Raw genomic sequence first — 13,886 nt, forward strand, 5'->3', positions numbered from 1 at the left:
AAGAATGGTAAAAGCAACACCAGCCTGTAGTTATTTTAATCTAGGGAGTCAAGGGAAGGCTTCTTTAAAAGTGGTTTGACCACTGTCCTTTTTAGGCATGATGGAATTCGGCCTTTCCTATTCTCCTATAAAGGAATTTATTTTATTGGCTAAGATAGAGGTCAAGAGTTTGGAGACTTGATTAATGCAAGCTATGAGTCTAAATGTGTTTAAATATAAAAATGTAAACACTATTGGGTTCTCTTTAGTTTTGGGTATGGAAATAATTTTGGAGGTTTTCCAGCTGGTTGAAAGTGGAGCAGCATGTATCAATTCATTAAAAAGATTTACTATATGAGGGGACAGATAGATAATCTTTTAACATCTTGTAAAAAAATCACCTGAAAACCCATTTGCAGTATTTATCAGATTTCACATTGCTAATAGCACAATTAATTTCATCTTGTGGAAATGATTCAGTGAACTGTGTAAAGTACAATTATAGTAAATTCAGAGGTATATAGAGTAGAATAATAATTTTGAACATTTTGCAGAATCACATTTAATTAGATTTTGTTTCACCATTTGCAGTAAGTATACTTGGCATCATTTTCTTAAGTGCTTTATTTTTAACTAGTTTGGCTAGCCGCTTAAGTTTTATTTTTATGTCCATAATAATATGCTTTGGTAATGTAATAATGATCGAGTTTTATTGATGCCCAGTTCTTCAAGTTCTGCTTTTTTCTTGGCTAATGCATTAATATAGTTGTGCCTTTCAAAGGTAATGGGCGAGTATGGCAATATCAGACAAAAGGGACACTCTTTTGGCCTCTCGCCTTCCTTCTTGGACAGTGAGTCCTTGATATTCATGGGTTCAATATCTGAGGATTTGTACAGATTGAAATGAAGAAATATTTATTTATTTTTTTTAGCCCACAAAGACCAGGCTGAAAAGTTGCCCCAGGGCACTAGCGGAGGCTGAAGAAAGACACTGGAAAGCCAGTGCCTCCCTCCCATGGAAGCCAATCCCACCACAAAGCCACAGTTAAAACTTAAACCTCACTCTCTTTCCCACCTTCACATTGTAAAGCTGCTGCTGAAATTTAAACCCCTGCCTCACCCTGTTTCCCACTTTTTCCACAAGGAAACCTCTGCTAGAATTTAAACTCCTGCCTCACTCTGTTTCCCATTTTCTCACAAGGAAGGCACTGCCAGAATTCCTTGTATCACTTTGTTTCCCATCTTCACACAAGGAAACCTCTGACAGAATTAAAACACCTTTCCTATCCAACGTCTCCTTGCCCTACCCCTTCTGCTGCCCCTCCCTGAGATGGATCAGTGGCAAAAGGTTTAAATTCTGGCAGAGTCTTCCTGATGGAAAAGTGGGAAGGAAGAATGTCTTCCTAGTACCTGGAGTGTCACCCTGGTGATTTTAAATGTTAAATACTGACTTAACCAGCTATGGTTTTTGGTATCAAGTATTAGAAGGTTCCACTTTTGTTGGGAAAATGTTTTATAGCTTCTTGTATTGACTTTTTTAAATGATAACCCATCAGTAAATAAGGACTACATCTACAGATTTTTATAGGAGGTAAATTATCAGAGTCTAGTTTAAAATTATAGGTTATTGATTGGTTTGGTTCAATAACTACATCTTGAATGTGTGATAATAATGACTTATTTAAGAAAAAGTGACCTGTCTGAGAGTTGGGTTGATGAGAGACAGAATAAAAAGTATAGTCTTACATTTGGAAGTTCTCCATGGATCAATCAGTCCAGCTTTGTTCACTGCATTCAGTAGTGGGAAAATTAGGATTTTATTTTATTTTTTGCAAATCAGTGCCCTGATCTGTCTAAAAATATAGCTAAAACTTCATTTGAATGATCCGTCTCCACTATTACTTCTTCAACTGTTAGTTATCTTAAGAGTCGTAAAAAGAGGGCTCATAAATTTTTCGTTAGGTATATGAAAAGTGCCTAGTGTTATCGGATGGTTTAATATTAAACCCCCATAAAGCCTATAACATCAACATGAACATTAAAAACATATACCTATAATCAAGAGGAGGAAGAGTCTGACCATCAGCAGACTATTGACCAGTGGGAAATAGACCAGTCTCCCCTGAGTAGGCATATTGGGGGTTCATTTTTACCCAGATCTGCCCAGTTTAAACCTCTGATTTGACAGTAAAGTTGGAGCTGACAGTAAAGAAAAATATAGAGAAGCTTGGGATGGAGAGAAGACTGAAGGAGGATATCGACAAATTGGAATGTGTCCAGAGAAGGGTTATCAATACAATGAAAGTCTGGAATGAGGAATGACCTAGAGAGGTAGATATGTCTAAGTTGGAGAAGAGATGACTGAGAGATGACATGATAGCCATCATTAAATTTCTTCTTTGTTGTCTCTGTGACTTACACATGTGGAATGCAATGTGCCTGCGTGGTACTTGGTTGGAACTTCCAAAGCAGTATGGTGCTTTTTGGCGGCACCTCTGCTCTCCTCCTCCTCCTACTCCTCCTCCTTCTTTCTTTATTTATATAGTGCTGTAGATTTGCACAGTGCTGTACATACAAACAATAAATAGATAAGAGTAAACCTGCCTTTGGCGTACAATCTAAGAAATAATAGGATAATACATATAAAATACATAGCAACACAGGAAATGGTTTAGTAAAACAGGCAACAAAAAAGAACATCAAATAGCCTCCCTATATAGCAGTGATCGCAAACATTTTAGAGATGGGCCCAAATTTAGAGGAATTCCTTCGTCAGGTGGCACTGGGTGCCAGGGGCAGGACTTCCTCCCTCAGGGGTGGGGCTTCCACCTTCTAGGGGTGGGGGGAAGAACTTCTGCCCTCTGAGGGTAGGACCTCCAGGGAAAAACCCAAGGTACAATCTCTCAGCCTCAGGCTAGAAATAGCAAACCCCTCTCTGATGAAACTTTCCAGGCGCACACACCACTGATTCTGTATCCCTCAGCAAGGAGTCCCCCACGACCACTACCTGCCTCCTCCAAGGCTTAACAGCAGCCGTTTCCTATGCTGATTCTACAGGGATTTCCTGCACCTTCACTGAGGACTGTCCCTGCTGCTCTCCCTCATCATCCCTGATAAGGGGGAGCACTTGAAATCAGTTCTGTAGCTGCAAGCTCCCAGAATGATTTCTCGTGTTCAAGTCATTTCTGACTTATGGTGACCCTAAGACAACCCTATTCCAAGGTTTTCTTGGCAGGATTTGTTCGGAGGAGGGTTTGCTTTTGCCTTCCTCTGAGACTGAGAGAGTGGGACTTGCCCAAGGTCACCCATGGTTTAGCTGAATGGGGATTTGAACTCTGGTCTCCCTGAGTCCTAGTCCAATATTCATACACCATCATTGTGATAGTGGGACAAAAAAATGTTGATGACAAAAGTGTTTCCTTTTTATTATTATTATTATTATTATTATTATTAACCTTTATTTATGAAGCGCTGTAAATTTACACAGCGCTGTACATGCAATCTTTTTAGTTAGACGGTTCCCTGCCCTCAGGCTTACAATCTAAAAAGACATGACACAGAAGGAGAAGGGAGTGGTGACGGGAAAGGGTAAGAGGTCCAGCAGTTCCTCTCTACCTCCGAGGCCTGGACCCAGGCAGATGGACTGGAGGGAGGGCTTGGCTCCAAAATGGAAGGTTAATCATTATCCAGGGAAAATACATACTCACAAGTAGGATAATACATATACAGTACATAGCAATACAGGAAATGGATCGATAAACAGCCAACAACAGAACATCAGATAGTAAGCGACAATTATGCGATGCCTGGGAAGGCTTCTCTGAACAGGATGGTTTTCAGCTCCGTTTTGAAGCTGGTTAAAGAAGTGATGGCTCTTGCTTGTGGAGGAAGAAGGTTCCAGGAGTGAGGGGCAGCAAGTGAAAAGGGGCGAATCCGAGATGGGGCAGAGGAAATCCTGGGCTGAGACAGGAACCCTTGACTACCAGAACGGAGGGCCCTGGTGGGAAGGTGAGGAGAAAGAAGGTCTGATAAGTAAGGAGGGGCCAGTCCATGGAGGGCTTTGAATGTCGACAGCAGGAGCTTATACTGAATGCGGAAAGGGAGAGGGAGCCAGTGAAGTGAAGCGTAAAGGAACTCAAGCAAACTAATATAGAAATTTTTATTATCTTTACAGGTTACAGCCAAGACTGCCTTCTTGTTTATCTTACCTCAGTATAATGTTAGTGTGCCTACAACAGGTAAGAGAGCGTATGCACATTTTATTAACACATGATAAGAAGTTGGGAGAGGGACAGTTACGGGAAAGAAGTGGGGTTCACTAAATAAAAAGTAATTTTGCCACTGCTTTTCTCCAAGCTGGCTAGTACACCTTTTGTCATTAAATATGATTACAATGCCTCAGAAGCATCTGCATTTTGTCTGAAGGTTTTTGAAGTAATGATGTCACTGTCAATGTGCTTGAGAATAATGAAGTTCAGGTTCTCATTATGTGCTTGTTACCTTTGCAAAGAGAAGCACATTAACTTTTAAATAATGACTGAGTCTGGAATGTTATTATTTGTTTAGTGCCGCGATGATTCTCTGTCCAGTGGGTGGAATAGTGAGAAGTGATGTCATGGGAGCTAGTCAGTTCCCTTAAACTGAAGGAATTGGCTAAAGCTTTTCTATAGGGAAAGGGTTTTAAAGGCATGTATATAATTTTATTTTTATTGTTTTTAGGCATTTTAGTATTTTTGATTGTTTTAATATGTATTGTTTTAAGCACTTCTATCTTTTTGATTGCATTTTATTCTTTTAATGAGTGAAGTTTTCATATAGTACTACAGTTGGCCCTTTGTTTACACGGGATCCGTTCTGGACCCCCCGCCGCCGCAAAAACGGAGGCTCACACATATTCAAGTCTCATAGTCTTGAATAGAGTGACCTCCTGTGTGAGTGGCCCGGGCGTGCGTGCCATTAGAATTAATGCAGGTTGCCCCTCCATGCATAATCGAGGTCGCCAATCTGAGACCCACAAGTTAGGAGGGGCAACTGTAGTTTAATTCTATTTTAATGTTCATTTTTGTATGTTTTAATTATACTGTTAATTTAATTTTTAAGCAGCTTAGTGTTCCAATTTTGAGGGAAATGTGGGATATAAATTATAATAATAGTAATAGTGATGGTGCCAGTTTCAAATTCCTAATTTGCACAAACCTTTGAAACAGGATACAGTCTATTTTCATTTCATTCCAAAACTTACCAGTCATTATGAACAAAAAATATTTTACAATGGAACAAAGATTTATCTATATTCATTTGGATGGAGAAACTAAGAGTAAATGGAAGACCCTTCAAGATGCCAGTGATAGAGGAGGACTTGGTCTACCTGATTTGAAATTGTACTATTGTGCATGCAGATTAACTTGGATAACAGAGTGATTAAACTTAAAAAATGAAAGTCTACTTAAATTAGAAGACTCAAATCTTTGGCTTGCATGCACATATATGGTATGGTAAGGCCAAAATGGACAAGGACTTCAGTGATCATTTTATAAGAAGAACACTTTTACAAATAAGGATAAAATATAAAAAGATTTTGTTCCCAAATCCCTTTCTTTTGTATTATTTATTTATTTATTTATTTATTTATTTATTTACTGTATTCATAACCTACTCTTCAGCCAGAAAGGCTCTCAGAGCTGCTTACAGATAATTATTTAGACATTTCTCTGCCCTCAGGCTTAGTCTAAAAAAGACATGATACAAAAGGAGAACGGAATGGCAATAGGGAAGGCCTGGACTATGGCACATGGCATGGAGGGAGGGTTTATCTTTTTACTTTATGCCAGGCTTGATGGACCTGGGCCTGCCTTTTTCTCCGTCAGATAATGTCAGATAGCATGGAGAGAGGGCTCATCTATTAGGCTATGCCTAATGGCTGGCCTTTCTCTCCCTCTGAGGCTGAATTATGTCAGGTGGCAAAGAGGGAGGGCAGGCCAATGAACCTGGCTTCTTACCCATTTAAAGTTTGATAATAAGTTGAGATTGTTTCAGCCCCACTTCTAACTCCATGGTAGACTGTTTGGTTACGAAACACATGCCTTTTTGTATGCTTCCTAAGCAATTTACAGTGGCATGCTGGAACTAGTGTTGAAATCGGCATGCTAATTAATGTTTAGTACAACAACTTCTTCATGATACTCACTCAGCCTTGCCCCAGGGTTCTTGGCTTATGCTTCAAACCAAAACCATTTGCAAAGAAAAATGTCAAATTGTCAATTTCATTTTATTTTATTTCTTTACTGCATCAGACATAAAATGCTAGAAATCTTAGCAGTTTGAGGCTTCTGGACTTAAAAGTTGATATTAATCTCATCTCAATTCCCTTTCTTTAGATGGTGAAGTTGTTCTTTATCACTATGGGATAAAGGATTTGGTCACAATCCTCTTCTACATCTTCATAGCAATAATTCTTCATGCTGTAGTGCAGGAATATATCTTGGACGTAAGTTTTGTTTTCAAGACAAGCTACTGGACACCTAAGTTTATTTCATGGCTTATGGGACTATAGAAAATGTGGAATTGGTTGGTGTTGGTCACAATGTCCCCATGAAGTCAGAAGCATGTTCTTAGTTCCATTTTGTAGTTGCATGAAATAGAAGGAAACCTTCAGGCTTTGCTTCACGCTAAATTTGTAATACATTGTATACTTGAAATTCTTCCCTAGATGCTACTTTAATACTTTTTCCTTTTTCTTGCATTTCCACGTTCCCTTTCCTTTCTTCTCTTGTCGGGGACAAAATTTTCCATTTTCCATTTCATCTTCTGCTTGCTCTTAAAGGTATATCCATACCCATATTTTTCTGGGGGTTTGTTTTGTTTTATTTTTTGGTGGCTGGCTGCTGCAGGTTTTTGTGTGGGTGTCCTTGTCCCTGGACAGATGGCCTGGGTGAAAATAAGTGAAGACCACTATGAGGAGCAGGAGCAACTCCTGTTGCTGCTGAAGAGGGAGACACATGCTCTCTTCTTGAAAGGGAATCCTTATTGTCTCATACCTTTTATTTGTTTCCAACAGAAAGACCAGAATAACTGTGGTTGGGACCACTCCTACAAAGCAAAATAAATCAGTAATGGATAAATAGGATGTCTTTATTTTATGCTCTCCAGAGTCATAAGGTGAAACAATAATCCGGGTGCTTGTCATAAAATATCAAAACTTTCTATTCCTTATCTGCTTGCATATTTATGATTTACATCCACTCTATTCCTTGAAATATTATGAGTTTCTTTCCCTCCCTCCCCTTCCTACTGATCACATATCAACCTAGTCAACATGTAACATTTCAGAAACAAATTTTCACCAATTTCCATTTAACCTTTTTTGTTACTATTCAGGAGTTACAATCAAAGTGCTAAATATTTTTTTTAAACTATAATATACTAGTTAAGCATCAGGATCATTATCATTTATGGGATACACTTGGCTTGACAATAGTATATATGAAAGAGATCTTGGAGTCCTAGTAGACCACAAGTAGAATACGTGTGATACGTCAGTTAAAAAGGCCAGTGCGATTCTAGTCTGCATCAATAGAAGTATAGCGTCTAGATAAAGGGAAATTATAGTCCTTAGACAGCTTTAAAAAGGCTGTTAAGATGGATCTCTTCTGGCAGGCCTTCCCAGAATAGAGAACCCGGCCTCAGAAAAACGTCTGGGAATAAGATACTACTGCTCCCATTGATTGTTTTGCTGATGTGATGTTGTTGACCTTCTGGTCAGTTCTTAACTTGTATGTTTGTTTTTTCCTTTCTAAACTCTGCATTGTATTTAATACTTTTTTAAGGACGGGAGGGTATCAGGGATTTTATATGTTCTGTATTTTTAACTTTGTTAGCCGCCCCGATTGTTCTCAGAGGGGCGGGATACAAATTATTATTGTTGTTGTTGTTGTTGTTGTTGTGTCACTCTATTCTGCTTTGGTCAGGCTTCACCTGGATTGTATCCAGAGGAGGGTGATAAAATGGTGAAAGGTTTGGAAACCATACCTTATTAAGAGAGACTTAAGGGGCTGGATATGTTTAGCCTGGAGAAGAGAAGGTTAAGAGGTGGTATGATAGCCCTTTTTAAATATTTGAAGGGGTGTCATATTGAGGATGGAGCAAGCTTGTTTTCTGCTGCTTTGGAGGCAGAACATGGAACGATGAATGAAAGCTACAGGAAAAGAGATTCCACGTCAACATTAGGAAGAATTTCCTGACAGAGCTGTTTAACAGTGGAACAAACTCCCTTGGAGAGTGGTGAAATCTCTTTCTTTGGAGGTTTTTATACAGAGGCTGGATGGCCAGCTGTCAGGCGTGCTTTGACTCTATATGGCAGAATGAGGTTGGACTTGATGGCCTTGAGGGCTTTTCCAACTCTGTGATTCTATTGAAGTTTTAACATTTATTCCTCCCTTGATCTCTGTTGAATTTGTGTCCTGGAAACCACAGCTGTGTTTACTTGGCAGCAACCTTTACTGGGTGTGAGAGTGTAGGAAAACACATGCATGTGCAGATACAATTCATTTTTGGAAATCTGGGTTAATTTAAAGAGACCTAGGGAGTGTAAATGAAAAGATTTTGGTAGTCTTTGGTAGTGGGAGCTTCCAGGACATACTTCAGCATGAGGAAAATGTTATGTCGATCTTTAAAAAAAATGGTTTGTACAAGAAGATAATTTAGGACTTCCAGAAAGTTTTCCCCCATCCAGAGTTGCCTGTAAACTGCCTTTCCGGTGTACTTATGTGCTAATTTTACATGGGATGGGAAAGGAGATGACAGCCACAGATAATTACAATTAGCAAGTCATGCCAAATTGCAGAGGCCTTACTTGGTGGCCCCCAGTCACCTGAGTTAATCTTTCAACATTTGTTATGGTGGCATATTGACAGAGATACTGTGTATTTTTATGAGAGAAGAAATGTGATGTGAATTTTTCTTACCTCTATTTTTGTTGACTTCTTTTATTTCCTCTAGAAAATCAACCGGAGGCTTCATCTTTCTAAGATCAAGCACAGCAAGTTCAATGAGTCTGGACAGTTGGTAGCATTTCATCTTGCCTCTGTGATCTGGAGCTTGTATGTAGTAATAACGGTAAGCTGATTGAATTCTGTTAAAAAGCTGGGTAATCAATTTGGGTGGTAATATTATATTTTATATATATTTTAGACAGTGTGGCTTACTGAAGAAAGAGTGAGAAGAATATAAGTGGCTATTGCCTTTATATCACTAGCTTTTAAAATAGTTAGAGGAGAAGTTAGTCAGATTGAGTGAAATGTTTTGGGGGTTTTTAGGGCCTCTAATACCTTTGATTCCCTTAGGCTCTCAGCAACTTTAGTTCAAAGCACCTTATGTGCTAAAGTGGAGAGTAGGATGAGCAGGATTGCTATGTTGTTACCCCACTCTAGTCTAGCCTATTTTCAAAAATGACTGTCATAGAAATGACTGTCAGTCCAATTCTGAAAGAGACCACTATTTGGTCTATAACTTGGGGTGGTAGGGGAGGACAAAATAACAACATTATCTTTCACTCCCATCCCTAGAAGGAACATGGGGAGAATACAGGGAGTGTGGTTTTCCAAGGTCTGGTGGAGACGCATGCATCCCCTGGACCTATGGAAATTATTTTGACCATCGGTTTGAAAAGTTTATATGAAAATGGATTATTTTTGTTCTTTTGTTACACAAACACAGAGTAAAAACAGGCAGTTTAATTAGCAATTAAATGACTGTACTTTGAAAAATGAAGAGTTCTAGAATAAAAAAATACTTTGAAACAATACTTTATTGAAAACACAACACCTGAGGTTCAACAGAAAACAATATGGGAAGCCAGTATGGCAGTGATGCATGGCCTTTTCATTATTCCAAAACCTAATAAAGATTCTGCAGAACCACAAAATTACAGACCCATCTCATTATTAAATCTAGACTACAAACTCTTTACATCAGTCCTGCCAAAAAGATTAAAAAGAATACTTCAAGAAATAATAAATGATGATCAAAGCAAATTTTTCCCAACAGATATTTGAGACAAAATTTAAGAATAATGATTAATTTAGTTGAATATTATGAGAAAAATCCTAATATAAAGGCATCAATTTTGTTTGTGGATATGGAGAAGGCGTTTGACTAACTGGAATTTTATGATTAAAACATTAGAAAATATGGATATGGGACAAAAAAATTTTTGAAATGGATCTCCGCTATATATAAAAAACAATTGGCACAACTAATAATTAATGGGGAATTGACAGACCAATGTAATATTAATAAGGGTACAAGACAAGGATGTCCATTATCCCCTTTATTATTTATTTTGTTTTTAGAGATTCTGCTCAATAAAATTAGAAACAATAAGGAAATAAAGGGAACAAAAATTAAAAACATTGAATATAAAACAAGAGCATACGCAGATGATCTGGCTTTAATTGTGGAAGAACCCGAAGAAACTATACATAAAGTGATGATAGAGATCCAAGACTTTGGTAAATATGCTGGATTAAAAGTTAATAAAGCAAAATCGAATTTGTTAGCAATGAATATATCAAAGAAAGAAACAGAAAGAATTCAGCCAGAAGCAGGATGCCAATTTTGTAAAACAACAAGATATCTTGGGATAATATTATCAAAAAAAATTCGGAATTATTTGACAATAATTATACGGTGATTTGGAGAAAAATTAAGGAAGAGTTGCAAAAATGGAAAAAATAAATAAATTTATCTTTAATGGGGAGAATCGCAGTAATTAAGATGTCTACCTTACCTAAACTTATGTTTCTCTTTCAAAATTTACTGATCATTCATAATGATAGAATATTTAAACCATGGGATACTAAAATGTCTAAATTTGTATGGGGGGGGGGGAACCAGGGATAATGAAAGATGCAAAGAAAGAGGAGGTTTTGGTATCCCGGACTTAAAATGATATTATAATGCATATACCTTCATCTGGATTATGTATTGGATAACACTTAAAGACAAAAAATTATTAAATGTAGAAAGGTTCAATAAAATTTATGGATGGCATGGATATTTATGGTACAAGAGATTAGCTGTTAATAAAGAATTCGAAAATCATGTAATTAGAAAATCATTATTACTAGTATGGAATAAAATTAAAGGTAAATTTTATAATCAAATACCAAGTTGGGCTTCACCACATGAGGCATGGAAATTAGAAATAGTGACATTCTCAAGAAATCCCCTAAGATATTAATGATTTAATCAAATGGGAGGACCAAATACTGAAATTAAAATCTGACCAAGAACTAGAAGAAAAGGGTTATAAATGCTCATGGTTTCCATATAGACAGCTTAAAAAAAGATTTAAGATAGATTTAAAATTAGAAGGCATCACTAATATTGACAATGAATTGGATGAAATTATTTTGAAATCAAACAAATCTACAATTTCTAAACTACGGTATATTCTTTACTATTGAAAAGAGAATCAGAAGACGAAATTATAAAGGAAAGCATGATTAAATAGGGCTAGGAATATAAGTCATCCTATCAAATTAGAAAATTGGGAAAGATTATGGAGTCGGGACATAAAGTTCACATTATCAATGGATGTAAGGGAAAATGTATATAAAATGATCCACCGATGGTACCTCTCTCCAAACAAGATAGCAAAAATTAACAGAAAGAAAAAAGAAAAATGTTGGAAATATCATAGAAGAGTTGGATCGTTATATCATATATGGTGGACTTGCAAAAAAGCAAATGGGTACTGGAAAAAAGTGCATAACATTATTCAAAAGATCTTACATATTCAAATCAAATTTAAGCCGAAAACCTTTTTAGTGAACATAATTGACGAAAGGGAGGAAAGAAAACATTTTAAAATCTTATTATATTTAATAACTGCAGCAAGGATAACATATGCAAAGAACTGGAAAGATAAAGAGGTATCATCGATGGATGACTGGTTAAGGAAATCGCTGGAGATGATAGAGCTTCACAGATTAACCAGTTTAATGAGAGGAAATTGGGTTGAAAAAAACTAATAAAGACTGGGACACACTAACTGTATTTTGCAAGGAATATTGGTCATAGGATAGCAACATTGAAATGTTTAATGCAAATAATATAAGAGATATGGTAACATAAAGTAGTAATGTTTCACCGGATCCTGCCCCTGCTGCATCTTGCAAGCATACAGCCTCCGACACCAAATCATCCTGGATAATGCTGTGCTGCTCTGATGAACTTGCTTGAAAGCATCCCACCCAGCCTTTGCAGTCCTCTTATTCCGCACATGATTAATCGGGCCAACAAAATTGTTGTTCTTGCTTTCCTATCATCTTCATTATTGCCTTCCGTAGGTCCACGCTGTACCACACACCAAAGTCCCTCCCTGACAAGGAGAGCTTCACAGTACTTAGCCCAGGAATTATAACTGGAGTTACTGAGTTTAGGAAACCTGGCTGCTGTCTCCATGGTTAAATAAGAACATCAAAGTCCAGGCAGTCTTCCCAACTCCCACTATTCTGCCTCTCTTTGCCTTCCAGCACTGAACAGATGAACAGCAACAAAAAACAAACTTACAGCCAGTCGAAGTCTTGAACTCAGCCTGGTGCCCATAACCCTTGTTGGGAAAATATGCAGAGATAAACGCAGTGATCTTGGAAGCTTGTGAGTAGATAGACAAACTGGCAGACTGGAGCTTCGCCAGGAAAAACAGCTGCTAGATGAAAGCACCATAGGCTGGCTTTTCTCCAAAGAGGCACTGTTTATTTTTGGTTGCAAAACACACACGAGAGCTATACCAACACCATCCACCAACTGCAAAACCCACATTGTACAAAGATGATTTGAGCTTATATCCACTTCTGCCATGTGGCAATCTAGCTCAACCCCTTCCTGTACAATTTCCTGTGTTATCTGGATTACTGTCCACCATTCCAGATGACACAGCATATTTACATAAGTGCTACGTGCTGCTCTCTGGCACACTCTGTGGCCTTGGACAATCACCTACTGTCTGGAGCCACAGCTGCAACTAATTCCTGGTTAAGAGCAGTGAGTGTCCATTAGCTTCTCTGCCACATATTATTATTATTATTATTATTATTATTATTATTATTATTAACTTTATTTATAAAGCGCCGTAAATCTACACGACGCTGTACAAAACCAAGTAAAATCAAGAATATAAAAGCCTGCCTATAGCGTACAATCTAAAAGTTAAAGCAACAAATTAAAAACATCATATAAAACAAGTTAAAACAGCAATATCCACTATCAAGCATCTGAACAACCAGAACACAATCACAGACTCCTTGGGAACGCTTCCCTAAACAATATGGTCTTTAACTCGGCTTTGAAGCTGGTTAGAGACGTGTTGAGTCGTGCTTGTAAGGGGAGGAGGTTCCAGGAGTGAGAGGCAGCAAGCAAGAAGGGGCAAATCTGGGATGGGGCATCTGAACATTTTCCATGCTGCTCCATACCTCAATAATAACATAGCAGCTTGATGCTGCAGTAAAGAAGGTAAATGCTGTCTTAGCTTGCATTAACAAACATAGAGGTAATAGTCCCCCTATGTTCTGCACTGGTCAGGTCTCATCTGGAGTACTGTGTTCAGTTCTGGGCACTTCATTTTAACAAGGGTATAGACAAGTTGGAGCAAGTTCAGAGAAGGGCAAGCAGGATGATAAGAGGTATGGAGAACAAAATATATGAGGAGAGGTTGAAGGAGTTGGGCATGTTCAGCTTTGTGAAAAGAAGATTGAGGGTTGTCATCACACTTTTTAATAATTTCAATGGTAGCCACAAAGAGGAGGCTGCTGACATGTTCTCTGCTGCCTCAGAGGGTAGAAATTGGTCTAATAGTTTTAAGTTACTGGAGGGTAGATTTTGTCTGAACATTAGAAAGAATTTCT

At 37.9% G+C, this 13,886-nt stretch overlaps 1 protein-coding gene across 3 annotated transcripts in view; it reads left to right on the forward strand.

Moving 5' to 3' along the window:
• LOC149313458 (translocating chain-associated membrane protein 2-like) overlaps positions 1 to 13,886 on the forward strand; it is a 59,503-nt gene that overhangs the window by 10,715 nt on the left and 34,902 nt on the right. For 2 of the 3 annotated variants that reach the window (XM_089519130.1, XM_089519128.1), the window contains exons 2-4: positions 4,154 to 4,217; positions 6,357 to 6,466; positions 8,977 to 9,093. In XM_089519130.1, coding sequence (XP_089375256.1) covers positions 4,154 to 4,217; positions 6,357 to 6,466; positions 8,977 to 9,093 — 291 coding nt within the window. The remainder of the gene's footprint in view (positions 1 to 4,153; positions 4,218 to 6,356; positions 6,467 to 8,976; positions 9,094 to 13,886) is intronic. The other variant, XM_089519131.1, reaches the window with a different exon arrangement.

Source organism: Sceloporus occidentalis, unplaced genomic scaffold, assembly GCF_023333645.1.
Source record: "Sceloporus occidentalis isolate IW3139 unplaced genomic scaffold, rSceOcc1.0.p SCAF_4, whole genome shotgun sequence".
NCBI classification, from domain to species: Eukaryota; Metazoa; Chordata; class Lepidosauria; order Squamata; family Phrynosomatidae; genus Sceloporus; species Sceloporus occidentalis.